Source organism: Maylandia zebra, linkage group LG15 (genome assembly GCF_041146795.1).
Source record: "Maylandia zebra isolate NMK-2024a linkage group LG15, Mzebra_GT3a, whole genome shotgun sequence".
Taxonomy (NCBI): domain Eukaryota; kingdom Metazoa; phylum Chordata; class Actinopteri; order Cichliformes; family Cichlidae; genus Maylandia; species Maylandia zebra.
The window spans coordinates 6,693,349-6,705,304 of NC_135181.1; the positions used below are offsets into that span (position 1 = coordinate 6,693,349).

Consider the following 11,956-nt stretch of genomic DNA (forward strand, 5'->3'; position numbering starts at 1 on the left):
ATTTGAACCTTTTCTTTCTTTCTTTCTTTCTTTCTTTCTTTCTTTCTTTCTTTCTTTCTTTCTTTCTTTCAATTATTGTACCAGAGTAACTTGTATCAGAGTAATTATAGTTTTGTATTTTCTAATTAGTTTATTGTTAATATTATTTTGACATTTTGTTGTTAATTTAATTTAATTCAATTTCCGATAGTTTCCACATTGGATTTCCCAGTTTCAGTTTAAGTTCCATTGTTTGAAAATGTTTCGTTTTAGTTATTTTATTCAGTGTAAGCTTAAGTTTGTTTTAGTTATTATTGCATGGAGGACATGTCAGAGGCAAGATATAGGAAAATCAGTATGCCAGTAAGGACACAAACTCTTGGAGGCATCCAAAGTCGAGGATATTTCCTCTATATTTTTATTTTATTTTATTTGGGTTTCTAAATTCACGAAAAGAAAACCTGTAGTTTTTTATGTGTGTGTTTGGGGAGGGTCAACTTTTTTCCACATGTAGTTTTAGTGTTTAGTTCAATTTTAGTTAACTACAATAACCTTGACTCATACACTTACAAATATTTTAAATTCTCTGCTTTGTATTTAACCTGAATACATTCAAATACGTTCTTTTATTCTTCCAATCCAGAATCAGACATTTAATCACGGCCCATTCTTAAAGTAATTAAACGTGTAAAAAATGAACTTTCACAGCCTATAAATTAGGCACAGAAGAAGAATTGACACAATAAAGGTTTTCAAATCATGGCGGGTAGCAAAGGTAAAGCGAATATTTCAACATTTTATTAACATGTGGGGACATACCTGACTGGTAAATGAAAGGTAGACAAAAGTATCAGCTGAGATGAGGATATTTGATATCCCAAAGCAAAACTGGAAGTTTGGATCTTGAATGATAGCGTCTGTATGCATTATATAATATTTAAGAAAGACCTTTTACCCGCTTGTGTGGTTTAAAATAATCTATATAATTAAAATATAGTAATAATTACAGTATTATTAAAGTAAAACATCATTTATCTGTCTCACAAGGGTCCTTCTCTAAATAAGTACTTATCCCAGTTTTGTTTTCAACCTTATGTCATCTACAGTTTAACCAGCAGATGTCGCTATTGTCTCTACTTTCACTTCGGAGAGGCGCTAAGCATGTATTAGGAATAGAAACAAAAGTAAAACAAAAGTATTTGATGTCGTGTCAAAAAAAATGCGATATTCATAAGTTGTTGTTGTTGTTGTTGTTGTTGTTGTTGTTGTTGTTGTTGTTGTTGTTGTTGTTGTTGTTGTTGTTGTTGTTTTATATATAGGTTTAGAACGGGCCTGGGAGTTTGAGGGTCCTGCGCAGTATCTTTACATTTCGAATGCGCTCTTCTGGACAGAGAGATCTTGGATGTCAGAGATATTGGATGTTGTGGGATCCAATTAAGCTACTCGTCCAGTTCCCTTGCCTTGCCACTTGTCTTCACCGTCTTCTGTTCCTTCTTCCTGATGTTCCTATCACTTATACAGGAACAACAACAAAGTGCACAAGTGAATGAAAGAACTTAATTTTGTTTCACCAACTTTTCAAATCAGGACATAGAATGATAAATGTTTTAAATGATTAGGGGCGGTAAGTGTAAAGACAATGCACTAGGTACAATCGCCACTTGCTTACTTTATCCTTTACTCTTTTAACAATAATCTTTTTATCTTCTTCAAAGCTACATATTTTGAACATTCATCACATATTGTGACACCTGGAACAAAATTCAAGTTATAAGCATCTTAAATCTAAACCACATTACCATAAAAAAATGTGACTTCAGGGTAAACTTGTAATTACATAAGTTCAGTCTAACTTTGAGTTATTGTTCCTTAGTATTCTTGTCATTTTCCATCAATTGAATATTTCTTTTCGTTCTTCAATAAAGCACACACAGGTGTCAGCAAAACCTAAACACTGAGATACACAATAAGCCAGGTTGTATTTATGTCTTTTGTGAAGTATACAGAGCTTAAAACCTCTGCAATCTCAAAAAGATAAAATGAATTGTAAAAAACAAAACAAAAAAATTAAAACCACATAAAAACTGTCACAGTGGGTGGAGGAAGATGACTTGAATACGAGGACTCCAAAGAATTTAACAAACAAACTTAGTAATCAAATGACTACCCTTTTATTTAGGCTGGGTGCCAAATTCTGTTGAACAAAGCAAGTATCCAGTGACAGAACACACAAGGGAAGGTAAACAGATATTCAAAGATCTAAAGAAAAGCATATTGTCATGAAATTATACCTGGGTAATCAGAGTGAAGTGCGGAGAAAAAATCAGAATACACTGAATAAACAATTATATAATGACACTATACATCAAAATAATACATTACATATCAAATTTTGTGTTTTTTATTTCTATTTTATTTTATTCCTAAATACAGTGAAAGTCATGCTGTGTAATAACACAATGGCAGTGCTAAATTTAAAAAAAGCTAATTGCTGTACTTTATTCAAACTTTATAAATATAATTTTGCAAAAGCGCTTTAATGACACTTTAATGACACAAACTTATCCCAGGCTGTTTTTGCAAGGCCTGCAGTGCTTGTTCGCTTGGTTCTTGTACAGTGGGGCAAAAAAGTATTTAGTCCGCCACCGATTGTGCAAGTTCCCCCACTTAAAATGATGACAGAGGTCAGTAATTTGCACCAGAGGTACACTTCAACTGTGAGAGACAGAATGTGAAAAAAAAATCCATGAATTCACATGGTAGGATTTGTAAAGAATTTATTCGTAAATCAGGGTGGAAAATAAGTATTTGGTCACCTCAAACAAGGAAAATCTCTGGCTCTCACAGACCTGTAACGTCTTCTGTAAGAAGCTTTTCTGTCCCCCACTCGTTACCTGTATGAATGGCACCTGTTTGAACTCATCATCTGTATAAAAGACACCTGTCCACAGCCTCAAACAGTCAGACTCCAAACTCCGCCATGGCCAAGACCAAAGAGCTTTCGAAGGACACCAGGAAAAGTATTGTAGACCTGCACCAGACTGGGAAGAGTGAATCTACAATAGGCAAGCAACTTAGTGTGAAAAAATCAACAGTGGGAGCAATCATCAGAAAATGGAAGACATACAAGACCACTGATAATCTCCCTCGATCTGGGGCTCCACGCAAGATCTCATCCCGTGGGGTCAAAATGATCATGAGAACGGTGAGCAAAGATCCCAGAACCACACGGGGGGACCTGGTGAATGACCTGCAGAGAGCTGGGACCAAAGTAACAAAGGTCACCATCAGTAACACACTACAACGGCAGGGAATCAAATCCCGCAGTGCCAGACGTGTTCCGCTGCTGAAGCCAGTGCATGTCCAGGCCCGTCTGAAGTTCGCCAGAGAGCACATGGATGATCCAGCAGAGGATTGGGAGAATGTCATGTGGTCAGATGAAACCAAAGTAGAACTTTTTGGTATAAACTCAACTCGTCGTGTTCGGAGGAAGAAGAATACTGAGTTGCATCCCAAGAACACCATACCTACTGTGAAGCATGGGGGTGGAAACATCATGCTATGGGGCTGTTTTTCTGCCAAGGGGACAGGACGACTGATCCGTGTTAAGGACAGAATGAATGGGGCCATGTATCGTGAGATTTTGAGCCAAAACCTCCTTCCATCAGTGAGAACTTTGAAGATGAAACGAGGCTGGGTCTTCCAACATGACAATGATCCAAAACACACCGCCCGGGCAACAAAGGAGTGGCTCCGTGAGAAGCATTTGAAAGTCCTGGAGTGGCCTAGCCAGTCTCCAGACCTCAACCCCATAGAAAATCTGTGGCGGGAGTCGAAAGTCCGTGTTGCTCGGCGACAGCCCCAAAACATCACTGCTCTTGAGAAGATCTGTATGGAGGAATGGGCCAAAATACTACTGTGTGTGCAAACCTGGTAAAGACCTATAGTAAACGTTTGACCTCTGTTATTGCCAACAAAGGTTATGTTACAAAGTATTGAGTTGTATTTTTGTTATTGACCAAATACTTATTTTCCACCCTAATTTACGAATAAATTCTTTACAAATCCTACCATGTGAATTCATGGATTTTTTTTTTTCACATTCTGTCTCTCACAGTTGAAGTGTACCTCTGGTGCAAATTACTGACCTCTGTCATCATTTTAGGTGGGGGAACTTGCACAATCGGTGGCTGACTAAATACTTTTTTGCCCCACTGTATTAAAACAGAGACATCTATGTTAATTTATGAAATCAATCTTTTTATCTACATTTTATCTGATATAATAATTATATATAATCAGATGGTAAAAATGGCTTTCATAAACACCAAGAATAATAAGTAATGAACAATAAATACATGTCTCCTTCTTTGCAAGCTACATATTCATTGCATAGGACAAAGTAATGAATTACAGGTACTATTAGCATTACTTTTTGGGGAACAGTTCTTCACATATTCCCGTGACCCACCCCAAAGTGCCACTGCACTGAAAACTGTTTTTGCAAAATTTACTGACAACAATGTACATGTAAGTTACACGTAAATGGAAGTTTATTCTGAGAACAGCTACTACATAATGAATATAATCAGTAAGGATATGAGTGTTTAAAAACAGTTCCCAAATGCTCTATAGACATTTAGTAAGTTCCTTGCAGACTGTTTAGCGTATCTAGGAGGATTTAGGGAACAGATATCCATACGTACACAAACTTTGAGTGGGCCAGATAGAAACATTTGTCTAACCATACTTCAAAATTGTGTTATATTATGTGCATTTAAGAACAGATACTTTGGTGCCAATTCTGTCTATTTGCATAGATGCAGGCTGAAATAAAAGCTCGCACAAACCTTTTTTCCTGCGTATAAACAAGCTGTCAACAGGAGGATTACAAGCTAAGTACAACAGCTTAGAACAGATGAACAGCGTGCTTGATCTCAGCATCCTTTGATTTCTGGAAGTGTTCCTGAGTCTTTGACAGTATAATGCCTTTTTTAAAAATGTGGTGCTACTACTGGGCCCAGAGATCAAAGTCATCCAATATTGATTTTTGTTCTTCTCCCTTGTGCACAGAGACTTCTCCAGATTCTCAAAAAAGATTGATAATATTGTACTTTATTATGTACTATAGATAAAGTCTTCATAATTACACACTGAGAAACATCATTCTAAAAGTATTCCACTATTTCTAGATGTAGTTTTTTGGGCAAACCCATGCTCACCTTTTGAGAATCTTTGCCTCTGTAAGATGCTCTTTTCACACTCTATCATGTTACTGACTTGTTGTTAATGAACCTAATTAGTTACAAAATGCTCTTCCAAATATTTTTTACTACAACTTACCTTTCTAGCTTTTTGCTGCCCCCCATACCCCCATCCAAACATTGTGATGTGTTGCTGCCATCTAATTTAAAACAACCTAATAGTTTTCATGAAACAGTAAAATGCCTCAGTTTAAATATTTGATATGCTCGCTGTGTTCCATTGTGAGTAAAATATGGGTTTATGACATTTGCATTGTATACAGTGTCCTAATGCCTTCTTAAAATACAAGGGTTTAACTGGACAACAAACTATATAAAGCTATGAAACAACATGGATATCATGGTTTTAAATGAACGGTTAACCAGAGTTCATGCACAAAACTGAGTTCTGTAAATGCATTAACCTGAAACAACCTGTTTTAGATGTTATCAGTGTGCAGAATGGACGTTAGAAGTGGGTGTCAGAAACTAAATGTACCTGTTTCCCCTCTGTGTTGTTTTAGTAACACAAAGGTTAAGCTTCTACAGGAAGAAATCATTTATTCTCAGAAAGTCCCATCGAGCTACAAAGAGATGGTATGAGTCAGATGTTACAAATTAACATATTTTGGGCAGTTACAACTTCATGCAGGAACAGCACGGGCACAGAAAGAGGAACTGTCTTAACACAGACCACACTGATTTCCTTCAAAAAAAGTCAAAACAAAGCATAATTTATGCACAAATGTTCAGAAGTGCCAGTGAAAGCCTTTTGTGTACTTTGTAATGATCACATATTTTAACTGCTATTTTAAGCGTGTTGTTGGTGTTGGAATGCAGGACTCACTGCAGTAAACAAGTCTGACAAGTTCTAAATGACAAAGTGTAAAATATGTTCTGTTCAGCTCAGAACAGAAACAGCAAAAATGGAGAAGAACAAGGTAAAACCATAATGTTGTTAATACTGCAGATGGGAATACATTTGCAAGGTTCAGAAGAAGCGACAAAAGACGATATGATGGCATGATCAGATTTCACAGATTTAACCAGTTTTTTTTAACCCAAAGGCACAAAGGTAGTGGACACATACTGCAGATCATACAACTCATTATTAATCAAAGATGTTGTCATGATCATGTACAGTTACACTTCTCATTCCACTTAACATCATCATTTCCAGTTACAGAACAGATACTGCTGTTACTGGCAGTGAAAACGAAAAATTCGCTTCACAAACACAACAGCGAAAGGTGTATAGTCCACAGTATTTAAATAAAAGCAGGTTGAATGCTTTACTCGGAACAGCATGATGGACAAGCTGATAAAAAAAAAAACAAAAAAAAACAAACAAACTACCCACTGTAATTCAACCTTTACAAGTAAACACGGACACGTACGGTCATGCAACATCTACAATACACTGCGATCATACCCTTAAAAGAAAACACACGGGTAAAGTTTCCTATATAGGATTTTGCTGTACTTTCTATTTAAAAAAAAAAAAAAACCCAAACAAACATCTGATTATCTTAGAGAGATATGTCAGACACCAGTCCAGAATGAAGTGTAGTTTCTTCGTTATGTTAGGTTATGATCATATGTTGTATTATCTTCTGTCACTATCAGACAGCTACATGAGGATGAATACAGATTCAAAACAAATTACATTAAAATATACAGTGTATCTTGTAATTAAGATAAATACATATCCTTCAAAGTTCACCATAGTATGATTTCTTCATGTGTATATCAGTAGATTTTCAGCTATAAAGGTAACATTATTAAGTGAGTACTAAGTACTAAACGCTGCTTTTATCACGCACTGTATGCATTTGAATAGAGCTGAGAAACTGTATACTGGCCATGTTTCCTGGATTATCTTTCAAGAACAGGGTTAGTGGTTTTTACTGATGAATATCATCTACTGATCCATGGGGATCCCAACAAAGTCCCATTTGTTGAAAACCTTCTCCACTTCACTCCCTGTTTCCACCTGTCGTGTTCTAACTCTTTCTATTCCTCTTCGTCACTTGCTTGGCTGACAGAAACATTATCTAGCCTCAACCTAGCTCTCGTCACATACTCCTCTTCACTCAGTCTTCTACCTCTCTCTAAAAGTAGAGGTACATGCAGTCCTCTTTCATGATTGACACTAAAGTCATCTAGCGTGATGTCAGATTGGTCCGAGGAGGAGGCAGACATGTTTGGAATGTTCTGTGGGGCATAAGCAGAGATTAAAGGCACATTTTCACAGTTGTTTCCTTCCTCCACACCTCTGTTTGCCACTCCCTCCCTATGTGTGCTCCAGATCACCTCTCCATGCAGCTCTTCTCCCCTTTTTACTTCCTCCATTGTTTGCAGATTTAACCGAATGCTTACCAGTAAACTTTCAATCTGTCCATCCTTCTTTTTATTGAGCCCACATGTAGCTGATCTTGGAAAAGACTGTAAACCTGCAGATGACTGGCCATGTGTTTGCATGGGGGTTTGTTTGCATGTCCAAGAAGTGTTAGCCTGAGGAGCGTAAGCTCCACCAGAGTTAACGCTCTCAACTCTCCGGTCTCCATCATCTTGATTCCCTCCTCTTGCTTCCTCTTCTCCTTCAACAATGATTTGAGGAGCCATGCTGATACCCCCGTACTCAACGGACAAATCATCCAAGGGAGCCTCATGCCTCTGGGGCGAGTAGCTGGGTGGGGGATCCACAACTTGTAGAGAGTAGATGGGGTGTTCAAGGCCTGACATTGTGAATAAGTTTCCTGGTGGCTCAGGGCTGATGGGGCTGATTGGGATGAGGTTGGAACTCTCAGGAGGGAACAAAATAGGAGACTTGTGAAAAGAAGGTGGGTTCTGGAAATTGGAAGGGAAGGAAAAAGGTATGAAATGTTTGATAATTTACCTTTGAAACACTACTCAAAGATATCTCATTTAGGTGAAATGCAAAGCAGTAGTTTCAGTTTGCAAGTGCAATTATGTCAGTGGTTCCCTAAGGTGAATTGTTAAATTCGTATTTAAAAAAAAAAACAAACAACAACAACAACAACAAAAAAAAAACATGCATTGCCCAGTTTAGCGAACCTACATTAAAGTTAAGTGCTGTTTAGGTATTGAATTGCCAGTATGTTTATATGCATTTCTATTACCAGTATATTTGGACTGTGTTGGTCTTTCCCAGACAGGTAGCGATGGAAAAGGTAGGCAGCTGCAATGATCATACCAATGCACAAAGCTGGAACAACAATACCCACAGTCACACTCTGCAGCTGCTCAATCACAGGGTCTAGAGAAGAAAAAAAAAAAGAAAAAGAGGGTGAAGTGAGTGAAAATATTTATTCATCCAGGGCTTGTGATGTGAAAAGAAAATAATCTAACATCTGAACCATTTCCTTGACCGACATATTTGGCTCACACAAGGAAGTACAATACACCTGCCGCACAAACACTAATCGCTCTCCAGCTTTGATATCATGTTTATTGACATTTTTTTCTACATTTCAAACAGGGAGCCGAATATTCTCATTTACAGACACGGTCACGCAATGGAGTTGTACCTTGAGGTGTGGTTATGCAGAGCCATGCAGAGGACTGGCAGTGGATTGGCATCGAGGAGAATTTCAACTGTGCAGAAAAGCAGTATTCCATGTTGTACTTCATCAGGCGGTATTTGTACACGCTGCCAACAACTGGGAAATGGTGCTAAAAACCAACAAGTGCACAGATTAGGTAGTGCTAGAGAGTGGGAAAAAATTTTGGAAAGAATTGCTGCACAAAAAACAAAAAGTTTATGCTTTGTGGGCGTAGGTTAGTTTGTCGTCATAGCTACCCATATGGAAAAGATATATATAAATCTTAAAGTTTGTATCCGTCTTGTGTGAAACTTGTATGAAAAGCATATAAGAGTGAAAACAGATATATGATCCCTTGAAAAATTATATAATGAAACTTGTATGTTTTGGATACTTACGAAAACAATGTATGAAAGTAATGAGAAAGTGGCCACTTTCATGAGTAATCACATATAAGTTTTTACTATTTCTTTTCCATATATAAAAAAAACTAACTACAAATTTTTGTACAAAAAAAATGAAGTTGTAGTAGTTGACTCAGTGCTTTACAAGGAAGTTTTCAATACAATGTCTAGCATGAATGTTTTTATTTGTGCCTGACAATCCTGTTTTTGAAATGAAAGCAATTCAGGGCAGCAACATCAGATAGAGATTGTTTCACCTCTTCCTAGAATTTTAAAACTTTTCTTATATGCGGAGTCAAGCTACAGTAGTCATATATATTTCTACTTGATTTATACCTACCGTTTGGTTCAGATGGGTGTTGCGAACAGAGAGGTTGTAAGTCATCTCGGCGTAGAGAGTCACCATGGAAAGCGCTGGGGTGTGGTTGTTTGATGGATACCTCATCGGTCCCATCATAGTGATGGTGGCACTGTTGTTTTCAATTTCCACAGAAAGCAGTGGGGGCCCCAAAGTAGCTACAAAGTTGGACAAACCTCTATTGTTTAAAGTGTAAACATGTTAAATATGATGTAATGCTTTTGTTTCTTTAACTTACTGTCTGTCTTTGGCTCAAATCTCCTGGGTGTGAAAGCCCATTTGGAAGACGCTCCCCTCTCCACAGCACGAACTTTGGCATAGTAACCCTGGTTCTCATCCCACATCTCACTGGTTAGATCACACCACGTCCGGACTATTTTTGTACAGTGCTGCACTGCCTTCCAGTTCACCCGTTTCCCCTTCTTACCTTGAATTCTGTCTCCATAGCTGGAAAAGACAAAGACCCACACATTCAGAGGTGAACTTTTGCACAGGTTGAGCAGAGTTTGCTTAAAGTCACAGTCAATAAAGAAAATTAACTTAAACAAGGCAGACTGATTTTGAGATCGTGTTGCATTTTATTTCTTTTAGCCTTGCTGGAACTTTTTTTTTGTTGCCAATAAATCCCTTTGGGACTGCATCTAGGCTAGTTCTTGGGAACTATACATTTTTATTTAAATTCTAAAACATTTACTCACATGGAATATTGCACTGTGTAGAGCGTTTCATCTGCGTAATTGCCTTCTCCTGGAAACCACTGCAGCACGTTCCTCAGATTTACAGAAGAGAAGGTGACATTGATGGGGCTGGGAACAGACTGGGAGACTGAGGGGAAAGAGACAAGAGGTGAGGTGCCTGTCATCAGAATATACACTAGCTTCTAGTTGTCCTGACTGACCTTTAAACTTCCCCTGTGTTTAATGGTACTATTCAACTAGTTGTCCACATATGACCATAAGGTGTGAGCTGTCACTATGATTCACTGCCTTTCAGACTTTGTTCCACCTCACACAGTACACTTAGCTCCTTATAAATCATTTCAAGTAGGCAAACACAATAAAAGTGTTTGATTAAAGATTCTCTATGGGAAGATTATCCAGAGTACATTTTGCACACAGATCAAATAATGTGTTTTATGCTTTGATCTCAGGATGAAAAACCTGAGTCTGTAAAGTGAGTTTACACTTAAAGTAGAGCTAGATGGACTAATACATTTTTTGTTAACAAAACCACACGTGTTTGTAGCTCTAACAGCCGCTTTCTGCACTTAATGTGGAAGAACTAAATTACAATGTGTTAATTTCTTTAATGATCTCATCGTTGGGTGCATTGTTGTAGTATAAAAGTCAGTCCGCTTAAACTGAATAAACGCCATAAAACTAACTGGACAAAATGGAAACAGTGGAAACAAAGAAACCCAGCAGCCACAAAGTAACAACAAAGAAAATAGATATTAGCATTTAAATGCAGACCTACCTGTGGAGTGCAGGCTATAAAAAATGAATAATGTGAATATAGCCAACATCTTTGTACGGAGTCGTCATGTTTTCACAAAAACAAGAAAGCTAATACTTCCAATCCCCTCGGCAGGTTCCCCCCAGTTCCTCCTCATAGTACACCTGCCCGCAGTTCTCTCGATTAAAGGAAATTAAAACCACGCACTCAAGGTTTAAAGTGAAAGAATGTAGCTGAAGTCGGAAGGGTTACGTGAAACTGCCAACCAATAAAACCCCGTGGATTCAGTTAAAGGAATCCCTGCGACCTGACAGGCTTCCTTGTTCCTTTTGGGGAAAGGAATGTGACCTTACTCGTTTGTGAACAGTTCACCTGTGAGCCGCGCGTGGGCGTGGGCGTGTCGACGTCTATTGAGATAATAGGCTACAAAAATCTAAGCTTAAGTACAAGTACTTAGTAAACAATTAGATCCACTCCAATATGTGGAAAGAAAAAATACATTATACGTGACCCATTTCCAAATAAATAAGTGAACTGTGTTTAGTTTTGCGGTGGTGTGGCGTGTGGAGGCTGTTATGTGGGAACAGGTACAGTTTCCTTAAGATGTTCCTGTGGTGTTTATCCGGATAGCAGCCTGAGTAATAAGGTGCTCCGTGTTATTTCCTTAGTCCGTTTCCCCCCAGCTAATATCCTCTCTCTCTCTCTAAATACACTGTCAAATGAGATTAGATATTAAAAATTAATATTGACCCTACTGAGCTAAACCTGGGTAACCCATTTGCAAAGAGAAAGCTGTTTTGTTTAAAGTGTAAACATTTACTCTTACTCTTCTTCATCACACCACCAATTATTCCACCACGAACCTCACGAAAGCTATAAACAAAACATGGAAAAATCAATTAGCAAATATCGAGAAGAACAGCAGGTGCTCAAACATCGTCCATTGTGACA

The 11,956-nt window shown here is 37.9% G+C and overlaps 1 protein-coding gene across 2 annotated transcripts; it reads right to left on the minus strand.

Annotated features, from left to right (window-relative positions):
• Nucleotides 1–5,757: 5,757 nt before the first annotated feature.
• On the minus strand, nucleotides 5,758–11,405 carry il20ra (interleukin 20 receptor, alpha). 2 transcript variants are annotated; one of them, XM_004542023.3, is made up of 8 exons: nucleotides 11,027–11,405; nucleotides 10,249–10,375; nucleotides 9,789–9,997; nucleotides 9,533–9,708; nucleotides 8,774–8,918; nucleotides 8,366–8,502; nucleotides 7,602–8,072; nucleotides 5,758–7,436 (listed from the first exon to the last, which is right to left on the minus strand). In XM_004542023.3, exons 1-8 carry the CDS (start codon nucleotides 11,073–11,075, stop codon nucleotides 7,236–7,238), a joined length of 1,515 nt encoding a protein of 504 aa, XP_004542080.2. In that variant the 5' UTR covers nucleotides 11,076–11,405; the 3' UTR covers nucleotides 5,758–7,235. The 2 variants fall into 2 exon arrangements, with proteins under 2 accessions (XP_004542080.2, XP_004542079.2); XM_004542022.3 differs by having other exon boundaries at nucleotides 5,758–8,072; nucleotides 11,027–11,404.
• Nucleotides 11,406–11,956: the final 551 nt, after the last annotated feature.